General features: G+C 41.1%; 1 protein-coding gene across 2 annotated transcripts; it reads left to right on the forward strand.

Moving 5' to 3' along the window:
- The first annotated feature begins 6,253 nt into the window (after nt 1–6,253).
- LOC139472390 (mitochondrial ubiquitin ligase activator of nfkb 1-like) lies at nt 6,254–15,502 on the forward strand. 2 transcript variants are annotated; one of them, XM_071254862.1, is made up of 3 exons: nt 6,254–6,399; nt 8,312–8,505; nt 11,766–15,502. In XM_071254862.1, exons 1-3 carry the CDS (start codon nt 6,283–6,285, stop codon nt 12,487–12,489), a joined length of 1,035 nt encoding a protein of 344 aa, XP_071110963.1. In that variant the 5' UTR covers nt 6,254–6,282; the 3' UTR covers nt 12,490–15,502. The 2 variants fall into 2 exon arrangements, with proteins under 2 accessions (XP_071110963.1, XP_071110964.1); XM_071254863.1 differs by lacking the exon at nt 6,254–6,399 and adding an exon at nt 6,967–7,074.
- Nucleotides 15,503–16,516: the final 1,014 nt, after the last annotated feature.

Below are 16,516 nucleotides of genomic sequence, written 5' to 3' on the forward strand. Positions count from 1 at the left end.
TAAACACTTGCAGGAAGACGTCGCGTCACCTTGAATAATTAAAAAAATGACAGCTTCAGATATGTTTCCATGACAACCTTGATTAACCATACAAAACTCAGTGGTAACTTTATTTGTTTCAAATTTTAATCAAACTACAGTGAATACTGGTTCAGTGTCGGCCCTTCGGAAAACAACTTATTTTTCACTATTTGCCACTGCTGAAAGGGCATTGTACAAAGATATATAGTCATGCACTGAGATTGGTCTAATACGTTTTAATCCCATTTTAACTATTTTTGAGAAAAAAATTGAGTCCACGTACGCACAACAAGGTTATGGGTGGCCCAGAAACACGCCGTTTTTAGGAAGCGTAGATCGACCTTAGCGAAGACAACACATCCGATTTAAATCAAGTGATTATATTGAAGAGAGACATATATTACTAGATCAAACCACAGCAGTCCGTTCGGCTCGCGTGTGGAGATGTCATGAATATGCATGAGCCCGTCTATTTTTAGATACTGACATGAATATGCATGAGGGCGTCTATTTTTAGTTACGGACTCCTGTGAACCAGCAAATGTACCACCCAATCCCTTTCACAACGATTAACTCTACTCCTTAATGTAATCAGAAGGACGTTCTGTATATTTACTGATAGTATCCGAGACAAGAGGTACGTATTAATATCATGTGGATTCTCAAAAGCTCAAAGATTTGCTTCCAATTTTGCAATCGCTGAAAAGAACCTCGATCAATTTTTGTCAAACAATGTGATTTTCAACTTTGTACACAACTATCCCACATTACCAACTTCATTCCCTGATCCTTGGGGCTTTTGTTACGAAAGGCGGCGACCATAGGTATAGTTACATATCTATCTCCAGAGGTTTAGAACTATTTGCCAAAGACGAAAGCAAATGGACTACCACATTGATAACATCGACGCAAAATGTGTGAGGTAAAACATTTAAAATTAGGCAACAAGTAGGCATCCCATTGGGCACCACTTGTACGCCCTATCACCACACGAAGGGACAGGATTTCCCAAATGCGTGCATACTAGGAAATGAACGTATAACGAGGTCCACACATAACCAACGTTTGAGCTGTACATATCATTTGGCCTCCACATTTGCATTTATTACACATGACATGAAATAAAGGAGCCTTCAAGTGACTATGAACACACATGACAGCATCGTTTTCCTGTATTTTCTGACGTGTGCAATAAGCGTAAATACTGTTCATATACACAAAGAAAAACGTTAAGCACACCCTAATATATTTCATTATTGTTTGGTCCCAATATTTGTAAGAGTCATGAAATATATAATTACGGGAAGAATTATGTTTTCTCGAGATGATGTAATCAGTCATGCGTGACGAAAGCTCACGTGCCATGCATGGTATGCCCGTGCAGATTGCTACCCTCGAGTATCTCTAAAAGCAGTATATCCAAACGTTAACATTCTTTTCTCAAGTTCGGTTTTAAACAGTTATTACATGACATTGTGTGACCATGGCACGAAGGCGATTATCAAACGTTAAGCACACCCTAATATATTTAATTATTGTTTGGTCCCATGTTTGGTATGCCCGTGCAGCATGCTTCCCTCGAGTGTATCTGAAAGCAACATATCCAAACGTTAAAATTATTTTCTTACGCACGGTTTTAAACAGTTATTCCATGACATTGTGTAACCATAGCACGGAGGCGATTATCAAACGCTACAAGATGGCAAATAATATGGCATGCATAACAAAGGAATGTCCTGTAATGCCATCGGTCGGTATTTGGGGTATCATCACACTGTCGTATGCCGTTTAGTCGAGAAACATGCTCAGACCGATGATGTACAGGACCGTCCCAGATCCGGAAAACCTCCTGTGACGACACATCGCGAAGACAGGGACCTTCTTCGTCTCATACGCCGGGAACTCTTTTCAACAAGTATTCGTCTGAAACAGCTGTGGTTGCCCAATCGTCTTTTCAGCACCAGAACCGTCAGGAACCGGCTGAAAGCAGCAGGACTTTGGTCTAGAAGAGCCATAAAGCATCCCCCGGTGAGAGATCACCACAAAGCTGCTCGTTTAGCATGGTGTATTGCGCGACAGAACTGGAATCTGAGAACTTGGAGACGGATCCATTGGTCAGACGAAAGTCGCTTCCTGCTTCTCGTCACTGATAGAAGAGCAACACCCTCCTACTACTCGACCTCAGTACATGGATGACAATGCCAGGCCTCATCGTTCGCATGCTGTCGTGGATTACATGAGGGCAATGCAATAACGACTCTACCCTGGTCAGCAATGAGTCCAGATTTGAACCCCCTTCAACATGTTTGGGATATTCTGGGACGGCGCATACAGGCAAGAGATCCTCCTGTACAAGATTTACGCCAATTGGAAGCAGCATTGCTTCAGGAGTGGTTGTTATTGACCAATCAACAGATCCAACATCTGACTGGAGGCATGGACACGTGGCGGTTATACCCGCTACTGATCTGTTTCACGTGTCATGTCAAGTAGAGACTTTCATGTCAAGTAGAGACTTTGAGGAACATTATCACACGAAACATCAAACGTAACTCGTTTACTTAATCCTGCAGCTCCATACTTTTTTAAGGTATTGTCTAAGGTCAAAATCAGTACCTGTGTTAGTATGATGTTTTTGTCAGTACATTTCAATCACAACTCACCAATATCTTCTTTATTTGTTGCCAAATGTTTGTTCTATCCGATGACATTGGTATCGCCCAGCTCCTGTGGTCAGTCATCCCATGCCATGATTTTTGCCATTTGTCATGGTTCAGAAATAGGGGTGTGCTCAACGTTTTTCTTTGTGTATATATGACACAAATTTCATTACCCTTGAAGTCGTGTATGGCATGGTTTCGATTAATGCTAAGTTTCAGACGCTCCTAAATGTTCGGTCATGGGTAAAGGGAAAATACCAAATTGACAAAAAATTAGCATTTATTTCTGTGGTCTCGTAACATAATTGTATACAACAATCATAGTCCCGTTAAAGTGCAGCAACCACGTCGAATGTTGTTAACCCAGACTTCACTGACACACTTCATTGAATTGCTGTCATGTTTTAACGTAACAATGGCATATAGAGAGTATAATGTGAAGGTTTCGAATATGAGTTGGATCGTTAACACAGCGAAACGCGTCGGTACACTCCCCACGTGTTAATGTGCATATTGGCGTTATGTTGGGAACCTTTTATATAACCTAGTGACTATACATACAGTTGCGTTATAGACATATATGTTTATGTTTTTAAGGACATTATTCGTATAATTATCTTTCAAAAACATACAAATATTCCTAGCCCCGCCTTCCGCCTCCCTCGGAATATTAATAGTCAATTCCATAGTACATACAGGGCTATCAGTTTTAATTTTAGGTGGACAAATATTCCGAATGAAAACAAATAAAAAGTTAAACAATTCCGTGTACATAATTGGAATCCCAAATGTATGCTTCGTGTGCAGAAATTGTTCCATGTATCAATGCTCTCTGTTCCTGCGTTCTACGTGTACACACATTTAATGCATGGGGTATTCAGGCCCCAGCTCGCAGACACGAATTCAAAGAGTTTACGGTTACTGCATAACATTGTATATTCATCTGAGGCAAAGGCTGAGCCTGTTGACGTACACCTGGTGTCATCACTGATTGTCAGTGTTCCATTCATATACTTTTCACAGCTATTTTGCATTTTACGGCCAATGGAATAAGTGTCGTTGGTAAATCGAGACTGGTTATTCTCTAGTATTAACGTTTTATATTGTTACAACGATGGGTTACGGCATGAGTATTGGTTGATAACATCTGGTGATACACAAATACCAAATAACATTTTGGCCATTGTTGTACAACAAACACACCTCACAATGAACAGCGACACCGAAGTTCGGCTTTTTACAATACACTTGTAGAATGTTTTGAGTCCCTTGAGTAAATTCAATCAAATTATAAAAAAAAAATACCTGACATTCAAATCCTACTTATTGCTGCGTCTGATCATGGATAACCTCACACTGAACGGATAATGAAATATAACCTATTAAAAAAATAAACTATTCATGTTAGTGGTGTTGTTTTAAACATAAATATATTTCTTAACGTAAGGGTGCAGGCAATTACATGGAAGAGCCCGTCAGTTATCGCTGTTCGAGGATTTTCAATTTACATATATAGTCATTACATATTTCATTTAAACTCAGCTCCAATAAAACACGAGGCTGATCTTAATATTCGTCATCTCAGAAAATTAATAAAGTTTGTTCTTTCAACATGCGTATTGTAATTTAGTATAGTTTTACCCTGAACTATTAAAACGGCCAAAAAGTTTAACTTAATCTTCAGGTATATCGATGATCTGATCAATGCTCGTCCTCTGATTTACCCACCTGAACTAGACATAAAGGTGACCACTGAAACCACCTCGTCTGCTTCATGTTTAGATCTATTCATGGAGATTAAGAATGACCCAAAAGACACATCATCCCCACAAGACTGGATAACAAAAAGGATGACTTCAAGCTTCCATTGTCAACTTTCCCTGGATGACGAGCAATATTCCAGCAGTTGCAGCCATTGGTACGGGTACAACGGGTCAGACTTTCTACGAAGATTTCAAAGAGCGTCCTGCGACTCTTGCTTCAAAAGTTGTTTGATAACGGTTTCAACATTAAAGACCTCAATGTAGCTTTAAGAAAGTAAATTGTATGGTTCTATTCAAGTTTACAAATAATACTAACATGATAAATGGCAAGCGATTTTTGTCATAAGATTGATCTCTTTTATGGGAAAAAACAGTGCTATTGCCTCACTACATTTAAATTGTCTAAACTGAAACTTTACTGTAGTTTTAAATCTCTCGAGTTTAAAAAACCACAAAGGATAGATGCATGAAGTAAAATGTATTGCAAAGATCAGAATCTCGACGGAATCAACATTAAATGACAATCATACAGCATCCGATATTGACATGTCACATTAATTACGTGTATGGCCAACGAATTCAACAAAACACGCAAAAACTTTCAGCGCACAGATAATGTCAGTCGTCTGATGATGTCATATGTGATACGCCGCCATTCGTCTTGAAGGTCCTGGACCAATTCTTGTCGGTTGGCTGGAGGATGTGGTCGCTGCCGAACACGACGATCCATGACATCCCAGCGGTGTTCTATGGGGGACATGTCTGGGGAGCGTCCAGGCCAGGGCAACACGTTGACGTTGTTGACTGCATGGACGTTCTGTACGATCAGGGCTGTATGGGGTTTGGAGTTGTCATGCTGATAAAGGACACAACGCGGCAGACGTAGAAATAGTAGGACAGTCGGACGAAGAATGTCATCCATGTAACGCTAAGCAGTCAAATGACCAGTGGTGTTCTCTCCTGCCCACAAATTCCTCCCTCCACCATATATTACACCCCCTCCACCATTCGGCACGACCTCCTGAACTCAACATGCCGTCGTTCGTTCTCCCCTTCGGCGGTAAACGCGCTTCCGTACATCAGCTCTGAACAGACAGAACTGGCAACTTTGTTGCGCTCTTAATAACTGTCCCCGATTTCCCTGAGCTGTGAGTCAGCTTGCCCGCGTCTTTCGTCTAACCATATGCCCTAATGCATTCGTCGTTGATGGCGTTACTGCCAGGAATCGATTCCGGACGAGCAAAGGACGCAAGTAGAAGTCTTCATTGGGCGTAATTACCCCGGGTCTGCCCGTTCTTGGCCTGTCTGATGTCTGCTGGGTCTGTCTGTAACGTGGCATCAGGTTCATTACAGAAGTACGGGAGAAACCAAACGTTCTAGCCATGTGGGCATGGGTGATTCTCATGAATACCATACCCAGTGCCCACGTGCCCGCAGGAGTGATGCAAGTCTCAGACATTTACCACTTTAGGGAAACCCACAAATACTGGTATGATGCTGACAAATCTAGAAACATAATCGGGGCGAATCGAGATTCAAACCCACAATCATAAAATTCTGGCGTGCCCCCCTCGATCCCATATTGTTGCAGGATCATCAGCACTAAGCCAACCTAATGAATCTTGGCTGTATACAACTGTGGGCACACTTGTTTAGATCACCATATAAGACAGGAGGAAGAGAGACATATTCCGTTTTGACATGTTGCCAGTTTGAGTTGTGTTCTTGCCGTTTTGATTTAGATTGTCATCTCCGTTTTGACATGTTGCCGGTTTGGGTTAATCTCACCGTTACTTCCGGACCGGCTGACCGACGGACGTGTGGGTCTGACACTGATCATGGGTTTGGATATTTCTGAGAAAGTAGCGACATTTACCCTTGGCGTCACTGGACTGCTGACCACATTGTTCTACAAACTCTACTCCAGCCGTGAGCGGACAGCTGACAGAGTTAGGGTAAGAAGCACTGACCTCGTCTTCAGAATGACATTGACAACGTAGAATAGAAACGAAAGTAGTGATTAGACTAAACTTGTTCCCTTGTCAAAACACTGTTTTTTGTTTACGCCGCACTCAGCAACATTCTGCCATATGACGACAGTCTGTAAATAATGAAGTTTGGACCAGACAATCCAGTGATTGACATCATGATCATCGAATTACGCATTTGGGATACGATGACATGCATCAACCAAGTCAGTGATCATGAACACCCGATCCCGTTAGTGACCTCCTACGACAAGCATAGTCGCCTTTTACGTCAAGCATGGAAGACCTATTTTCTACTCTACATATAGCTCCCATGGGGATTCTGGGTTAGAATTATAGATCTCCAACAACCAGTGCTGGTAAAATAGATCAGGTGGTCAAGCTCACTGACTTGGTTGAAAGCCTACATGTCATTGTACCACAACGGCATGGATCATTCACAATGTCACTCACAGGATTATCTGGTCCAGACTTGATTATTTAGAAGCCACTGTCATATAGCTAGAATATTGCTGAGTGCAGCGTTAAACAACGAACAATTAAACTTTATGCAGAGAAGACGAAAGCGTCAAGGTGATGTAGACTTCTAGTCTGTCTAGATCAACATAGAAGCTGGCATTATGCAAACTGAACGTAACCATGGTAACACGCTGACCAGGGGCAGGTAATGTGGCACAGTGGACTGATACACTGTACAGAGTTGCGGCCCTTAGATTGCTCCTGCCCGTTTGTTCCAGTCCCAGACTCTACTCATAAACCCTGATCTGTTATTTATGTTGATGTGAGGATGTGTAAAGTAGCAATATGACAGGGATGTCGTCATGATGAGGTTGCAGGGGAGTAGTAGACTATCCAGTGACATGGTACATAACATACTAATATGTAATACTGTAAATCTTGAAATTAATGTGTCTCCAAATTAAAACGACTGCAGACACCAATCTTCCCGAGGCAAGAGAGTTAAAAAGACTTTAAAAGTCCAGTTTCCACCCTTGCCGAACTAGGCTGGAATTCCTGGGCTCGATCTTGGGGCCGCCGGTGGTTATTACGGGTAATGTCCCTTCTAAGCCTCTCCTATGGACCAATCTGATTTCATCACTTGCATTTGTTTCAAACAAAATGGTGGCACCCAGTCAACATGGTCAAGATGATCTGATCGATGATCAAGATATTTTGGGTGATAAATCGGGTCTTACATCGAGAAGCACATTGGCAGTGCACAGACTTTGCAAATCCTGCAATTGTCCAAAATCTGCACAATAGTTTATGAACAGGATTTCGATTTCATGTTATCCCACTCATGTATGCAATTGTTGTTACTGTTGATCCTCTTCTGTTAATACTCCACCCCATGTCCTGCCTGCAGAGGCAAAAAACCTGTTAAACATATAACAAGATATATTTGGGATAACACTTTCTTAGTAAAGTACATATACTTGCCCGTTTTTGGTAGCTCCTTTTTTTTCCCATCCAGGATTCAGAGGGGAACACATGGTATTGATATAGACTACCAGTTGCCTCGAAGGCTGAGTTGGTTAGATCGCTGACTTTGTGTGCTGGCGATTAGGTGCCTCACCCCAGTGTGGGTTCAAAGCCTGGATGGGACTCAACCAAAAAAAGTTCTAAAATCTGTAAAAGTGTTATCGCAAACATACCATTTGTTACATTTGACCACATTCCATATGGCATTGCGTTCATACCTGTAAAACATACCCGACATACGTACCACCCACTTTTCACATGTATTTATTCGTCTCTATACGTAGCAGCCATATAATGTCCGAGTCCCAGGATGGGAAACAGTGTAAGTAACAGACATTCCCTGGCTGAGTCTACCCCTGCCTGACCTCCTGACTAAAGATGGCTTTCTTCTGTTCAGAACGCCCGGAACGTTCCGCTGAAGGACCTGCATGATGTTTTGCGGGACCATGACAACCGGCTGGCGTACGCGACGGTGGAGGGCATCGTGGACCCATACTTCCAGCAGCTGGTCAGCGTCCACGGCACCATGAAGGGCGTCATCCAGCACATACAGAAGGTGGAGCACAAGTCCAAGAGGGTGCAGGGATATTGGTGAGAGCTTAAGTGTTGTGTAGGGAGGTCTGTGAGAGCTTTAGTGTTGTGTGGGGAGGCTGGTGAGAGCTTAAGTCTTGTGTAGGGAGGCTGGTGAGAGCTTAAGTGTTGTGTAGGGAGGTTGGTGAGAGCTTAAGTGTTGTGTAGGGAGGTTGGTGAGAGCTTAAGTGTTGTGTGGGGAGGTTGGTGAGAGCTTAAGTGTTGTGTGGGGAGGCTGGTTAGAGCATAAGTGTTGTGTTGGGAGGCTGGTGAGAGCTTAAGTGTTGTGCAGGGATATTGGTGAGAGCTTTAGTGTTGTGTGGGGAGGCTGGTTAGAGCTTAAGTGTTGTATAGGGAGGTTGGTGAGAGCTTAAGTGTTGAGTAGGGAGGTTGGTGAGAGCTGAAGTGTTGTGTAGGGAGGCTGGTGAGAGCTTAAGTGTTGTGTAGGGATGCTGGTGAGAGCTTTAGTGTTGTGTAGGGGTATTGGTGAGAGCTTTAGTGTTGTGTAGGGAGGTTGGTGAGAATTTTAGTGTTGTGCAGGGATATTGATGAGAGCTTAAGTGTTGTGTAGGGAGGTTGGTGAAGGTTTAAGTGTTGAGTAGGGAGACTGGTGAGAGCTTAAGTGTTGTGTAGGGAGGTATCTGGGTATTCAAATTCCTGTTACCCACTAGTTTTTACTCATGTGGGAATTTAAGTTAGATATTTAAAAACACTATTCATCTAGTCTCTGCAAACTGGTGTCGTGTGGGTTTGAGAGCTTTGGTTTAGAGAGACTCAAAAATGCCACGATACTTCCACAAGAAAGTGCGATGGCAAATGATCATGATGTAACTGTCATTGTGGATTTTGGCAAGGTTGACGGAATGCCTGTTTATGATTTCAAAATAAGTTGCTGATTTGCTTATGAAATACGCATGGTTTCTTCACAATATTTTAATGATACACACAAGTTTTATTTTTGTAGGGTATCTGTAAATGTAATGTTCGTTGCGTATTTGATACGCTTGAATTGTATTTTACTGCATATTTCTGCCTTTCTGATGCGTATTTTACGCAGATAAGCAGCTTATCTGGAGCTCTGTTTGTGAGAGCTTAAGTGTTGTGTTGGAAGACTGGTGAGAGCTTAAGTGTTGTGTTGGAAGACTGGTGAGAGCTTAAGTGTTGTGTTGGAAGACTGGTGAGGGCTTAAGTGTTGTGATACACTACAGAACCGAACCATGTAGGTCTCATCATATTACCAAGATTTCTATGAATATGCTTTTATTGTTAAATAATAAGTTTGAAATGCCCTTGCAAAACAACCTCTTGAGAAATCTATTTTTACACCTCGTGCAAAGCGAGCGAGTTTTAAATGCACCAAACAGCTTCGAAAGCAATTTGAAAATACAGACTAAATAATGTGACTGAATACTATAGAAAGTGCTGCTGATAAGTTAAGAATGCTAATAAAGTAATTCATACCGTTTGTAGACCATCTGTTCTTCCAAATAAATACAACCCACATAGCCATGATGGCAGGCAGGCAGGCGACATACTCCCAAAATATAACATACAACATCCCATCAGTTATCCCCCTTTGTAACCACTAAAATTGCAACCCGCTAAAAAAATTGACAATAAATCACTGCTATATGTGCTAGGGTTAACCATAGCAATTCTCATACAGTCTCAAGAGAACACATAAATACCAAATAATAAATTTATCATTTTGGCCGTAACAAATAGCCACATAAAGAATGTCATTGTACACCATTTTCCCGAGGCAAGGGCTATAAAAGTCCAGTTCCCACCCTTGCCAAACTAGGCTGGAATTCTGGAGTGACATGTTGGTTGGACTAATGAGTCAATTGATACATGGTCCAATCAAAATCGTGTAATGAAATCGACATCCAGTTCATAAACAACAAGAATTTCAACCTGCAGATTTCGGTTGACTGCAGGATATGCAAAACATATGTTATGCCAACTAGGCGTCGACAGATATTTTGCAAATCTTTTCATGTTTATATCAGGTGCTCAAGTGGTCTGATGCACTTTGCAGGTTAAGACCCAATAAATTACAATATTGATCAGATCATTTTGACTGGGCGCTGCCATTTTGTTTGAATCAAATGCAAGTGATATGAGAGATGGAATCTGATTGGTCAGTAGGAGGGACCTAGAAGGGACATAACTTGTAATAGCCACTGGTGGTGCTATGATCGATCCAGGAAATTCCAGCCTAGTTCAGCAAGGTTAGGAACTGGACTTTTATAGTCGGTTAACACCCTTGCCTCGGGAAGATGTTGTACACAAGAGGACATCAAACGCTGAAGGAAATCAATGGCAGTTAAGAACATCAGATGATTCAGCTGTGTACATTCATGTAGTGCACAACACAACACAGGTGCACAACACGACACAGGTGCACAATATGACACAGGTGCACAATATGACACAGGTGCACAACGCGACACAGGTGCACAATGCGACACAGGTGCACAATACGACACAGGTGCACAATGTGACCCAGGTGCACAATGCGACACAGGTGCACAATGCGACACAGGTGCACAATACGACACAGGTGCACAATGTGACCCAGGTGCACAATGCGACACAGGTGCACAACACGACACAGGTGCACAACACAACAGGTGCACAACGCGACACAGGTGCACAACACGACACAGGTGCACAACACAGGTGCACAATACGGCACAGGTGCACAATACGACACAGGTGCACAATGCGACACAGGTGCACAATGCGACATAGGTGCACAACACGACACAGGTGCACAATACGACACAGGTGCACAATACGACACAATTAATAGATGCCAATTAAAAGCACATCCTGCCTAGTCAATGTACATGTTCTTTCAACAGTTGCTGATTGGTGAGTAAAGAAATAGCACCTTTCTTACAATTCTAGGTTTTGCAAACAAAAATGGCTTCCCAGAGTGGGAGGTATACTAATATTCATATAGTTTTAAATGATTTACAGGGTTTACTACGAAACTGGTTCTCAAGTTAAAATACCAAAATGTAAAAAAATAGGTGGGTAAAATCTTTTGGAATACCCTCTAAAAACTGTTGATACCCAATCAAAATCAAACCCCTGGGAAAAATACCCAAATAACCAAATGCTAATCTAACTTGCTGGCTAACACATTCATCATGTATGTTGCGATTATTTAATCGGGGAAGGTCACCATGATTGAGCAGCTGAAGGTTGATAGACGTTCTCACTAAACATGATCTTGTAGGTTGTCCATCAGCAGAGTTCCTGTGTTCCAGGTCCGACGCCAAGAAAATCATGCAGGACACGTTGGAAGCCGTTCCCTTCAAGTTGGTGGAGCCACTGAAGAGTGAACATGCGGTCTACGTGAACGAGGCGCTGAGCGCCGACCTCCTTCAAGACGAACTCACTGTCACTTTTGACCATTTTGAGCCAGGCAAATCATCCCTGCTCCAAAGTGGCATTGACCGAATCTTTGGCGAAGTGTCGAAGGGCATCCAGGACACAGAGAAGATGTTGTTGGTCGGCACCAGTCTGCGAGGGATCGGGGAACTTTGTCTGGAGGATGGGAAGGCGATGATCGGGCCGCCAAGTGATGGTTCCAGGTTCATACTGACCAAATTAAGTAAAGCATCAGTAGTCCGCAAGTTTGAATCCCAGGCATATGTTTACAAGTTTCTGACAGTTCTGTTTGGAGCTGTGAGTTCTGGAGTGTTGTTTTTTATCCTGTGGAAGTTTTACAGGAAGTGGAAAGATATTCGCCAACAGCAGGCGGCATTTGCCCTGATTCGGGCGACTAATGATCACAGCCTTCCTGACTCTGATGGTTCTGACTCCAATCAACAGTGTGTGGTCTGTCTTTCGAGTAGAAGGAGTGTTATAATCATGGACTGTCGGCATGTGTGTGTTTGTTCCAACTGTGCTGAGCGACTTCCCTCCCCGAAAAAGTGCCCGGTGTGCAGACGCTATGTTCAACAGTTCCTCCCTCTGTTCAATGCATAAACAGGAAGTGGAACTATTTAACACCCCTGATAAGTGAGGATGATACCCCATGTGGTGATAATCAGTTTCGTATATAATGTCAGCAATGGTAGGGCTGTCAATGGTTTAACATGTGCCATACATTACAGTGTTCGAAATTCAGAGTGAAAGTCAAGGATCCTTGGCTGAAACTTTATGATAGGCCATTGATAGATTGAAATTAATTGATAGATTATCATCCACTTTTCTTTCAAACGTGGGGAGGGAGGCTTTTTATTTAATTTATTTTTTTCTATTAAAATGGTCAAGTTGAAGACTGGACACCTTGGTATGAACAATAGATGACAATGATGAAAATAATAAATTAGCATTGATTTCAAAAGTAGCAGTCTGATGTATCTGTGTCAAACCTATTTTTGATTTCCATGTACTTGTGCGTTTATGAGTTATCCCCAATTGACGTGAACCTGTTAAATTCCCAACAAGCAAACTTGAAGAGTCAAAGGGACGGCGTACAAGCCTTTCAGGGTTTACACACCCTCTCGTATTTTCAAAATAGCAAGCACCTTCTTGACAGCTGACATCAAGCAGCCGATAGGCAGGCATGCATCGAGAGTCGGTTGGAGACCAGTTTACGGCATGTCGTAAATATGAAATGGCCCTTTGACAGCTGATGTTGTTACAGTGCTCTAAACATTTCACTTGGGGGATTATAGGTGAGTCACGTGGGGATGTTAATCTAGCAATTAATTTATCAAACAAAATGGCCTAAACAAAATACATCTTGATGCTTCCTAGATTCTACTACTGCAGCAGAACTCAAGGACGTCAGTACCGTCGTTCGTTTCTATCAATTGAATTATTCTTAATGCTGATTGGTCAATCAACTGAAGTCATATGAAGTCACAGTGCTTCATTGTTAAAACCCAGTCGCCTAAGGCCCGTAATTCACTGTGCAGAGTTGCGTCTCTTGGGCAGAAACCTATTTTTGTGGGTTTGAATCCTGGTTCGCCCTGATTATGTTTCTTGGTTTGTCTGCACCATACCCGTGCTTGTAGGTTTCACTTTGGGCTTTCCTCCCACATTAAACTGACATGCCGTGATATGACTGGAATACTTTTTAAAGCGTCGTAAAACCCAACTCACTCACCCATTGTTGATAAAAAATTTGACATGACATCATTAATGACTTTACATGACATCATCTGAACATTAACCGGCCTTCAGTGACATTTCTCTGTAGGGGTGAGAAATTATATGATTTTTCTTCATCTTCTTTCTTCAAATGCGAATGTGTAATATGTAGACTAACCTCTTCGAAACCCGGAATTACGGATTAACTGTCCCTTGCAGATGAAAACTTTCAGTCCCTCGCCAAAGACTCGGGATGACCACCATTCAGACACTCGGGACAGATAATCCGTAGTTCTTCATAGCTTGTTGGTTCCAGCAGTTCTGAGTTTCAAGTACGTTATACTCAGTATATATACTTTATATTTAAGAGAGTAAAGAAAGAAAAACATTTGGAATGTCAGCCCTGCAGAGAAACGTCACTGAAGGCAGCTTAATGTTCCGATGACAATGTAATCAATTTGTGATGTTGTGAACAATGGATGTCGTATGTTTCTGCATATAGAAGCTTGTGCACAGTGGAAGGTGACCTTCACGTGTCTACCTTTTTGTCTTTCCAACTCCACTTGAAATTATACAGTTAATGGGGAACTAAACGTGATTCTCTTCTTATGACATATGTGGGGAACTAAACGTGATTCTGTTCTTAAATGAAAATAAAGAAACTATGGAAGGTCAATGACCATGAATGTAGGAATGAATAATTAACTATTGGAGCAAGTACACACTTTACTTTTCTAAGGACCACGAATATTTGTCCATCTAGTTTCTCTAAAGACCATGAATATTGGTCTACGATTATGAAGGTAAAGTGTGTCTTGCTCCAACGAACAATAAGCCTACACTGACCACTGCAATGCATCATGTGTCAGAATCCATTTTCGGCACGTGAAACGAATGCCACGATCTGATTTCCGCAAAGCATGTGAGGTTTATGCTAAATATTCATGTTAGATGAACCGAAACAATGTTTGTTTTGTTTTTATTATCTCTCCTCCATATGGCATAGTTGACCAATCAGCATTGAGAATCGCTAAAATGCACATGTGCAAATATCTGAAGGTTTTCACACAGGATCATTCTACCTGTATGTCAAATATTAAAGGATTTCATTGACTGTTTGTTAGTCTAGTCTCATCAGGTCAGGAGACTAATTTTTCATGGTTATTAATATTTTGTTTTTCACGGACAGCCCCAACCATTGGTTCTTAAGGTCATAAAAGAAATCAGATAATACAGACATGTGGCCACAGTGTGATACATATCAAGATTATCATTATTATTGTTGAAACCAGAAGCCTGACAATACATTTCATATCCATGATCATTTTCACTTCTGACCATGGAAGGATGGATGACTTGTTGAACAGATGTATTCTGTTAATGTCTTAGAAACAAGGTTTGTGTGTACAGATCGGAATCAACAGATCTGAGTCTCCACGATATACAGGAAATATGTGATAGGCATGTTTTCAAGGAGGGTGATGTTTCTGAACGCCCACAATGTCCAGTGAATGATGTATGTTTTGGTAAAACTCAAGGTGTTTCTGAACGCCCACAATGTCCAGTGAATGATGTATGTTTTGGTAAAACTCAAGGACAAACTATTGTTTCCCTGCCATTTGGGACAAGGATATATATTTTTTAAATGCCCCCTCCGTCAGGTGGTTGGTTCTGTTTGTTCTTTCACCATGTTTATTGGCCCCCCTTTTGTTGATGTTTTGAATTGAGGTGATGTTTTTTAAAATGAATTACAGATTTGTCCAACATGAATGGTGTGAAAGTAGTAAACAAACATGTCTGAGAAACACTATTTACTTTAGCACACTGGAACTCTCGACACTGTTGTTATTATCTGCCTCTTGCAGGTCATTTGTAATCAATAAAATATAGTTCACCAGGTCGTCATGCTTATTGCTGGCTCTTCAAGAGAGCTTATGTCATGGCCTGACTGTCTGTCGTCAATATGACTCTCCTTGCATTGTAAACATCATCACATTGGAGACATCGCATTGTAAACATCACATTGTAAACATCATATTGTAAACAACATCACATTGTGAACGTCACATTGTAAACATCATCACATTGTAGACATCACATTGTAAACATCGTCACATTGTAAACATCATCACATTGTAAACATCATATTGTAAACATCACATTGTGAACGTCACATTGTAAACATCATCATATTGTAAACATCACATTGTGAACATCACATTGTAAACATCATCACATTGTGAACATCACATTGTAAACATCATCACATTGTAGACATCACATTGTCAACATCATCACATTGGAAACATCAGCTCATTGTAAACATCATCACATTGTAAACATCTTCACATTGTAAACATCACATTGTAAACATCATCACATTGTAAACATCTTCACATTGGCGACATCACATTGTAAACATCATAACATTGTAAACATCACATTGTAAACAACATCACATTGTAAACATCACATTGTAAACATCATCACATTGTGAACATCACATTTTAAACAACATCACATTGCAAACATAATCACATTGTGAACATCACATTATAAACATCATATTGTAAACATCACATTGGAGACATCACATTGTAAACATCATCACATTGTAAACATCACATTGTAAACAACATCACATTGTAAACATAACATTGTAAACGTCATCATATTGTAAACATCATCATATTTTGAACATCACATTGTAAACATCATCACATTGTGAACGTCACATTATAAACCTCATCATATTGTAAACATCATCACATTGTGAACATCACATTGTAAACATCATCACATTGTAGACATCACATTGTAAACATCGTCACATTGTAAACATCATCACATTTTAAACATCATATTGTAAACATCACATTGTGAACATCACATTGGAAACATCATCATGTTGTAA

This window comes from Haliotis cracherodii, unplaced genomic scaffold (assembly GCF_022045235.1).
Source record: "Haliotis cracherodii isolate W230 unplaced genomic scaffold, xgHalCrac1.p SCAF_24, whole genome shotgun sequence".
NCBI lineage: Eukaryota > Metazoa > Mollusca > Gastropoda > Lepetellida > Haliotidae > Haliotis > Haliotis cracherodii.

Bases quoted from the DNA above. Each gene is read 5' to 3' on its own strand.
- LOC139472390 (XM_071254862.1), top strand. From the start codon at position 6,283: ATGGGTTTGGATATTTCTGAGAAAGTAGCGACATTTACCCTTGGCGTC. The intron at 6,400-8,311 runs GTAAGAAGCACT...TCTTCTGTTCAG, and splicing joins GGACAGCTGACAGAGTTAGG to AACGCCCGGAACGTTCCGCT. The intron at 8,506-11,765 runs GTGAGAGCTTAA...CCTGTGTTCCAG, and splicing joins AAGAGGGTGCAGGGATATTG to GTCCGACGCCAAGAAAATCA.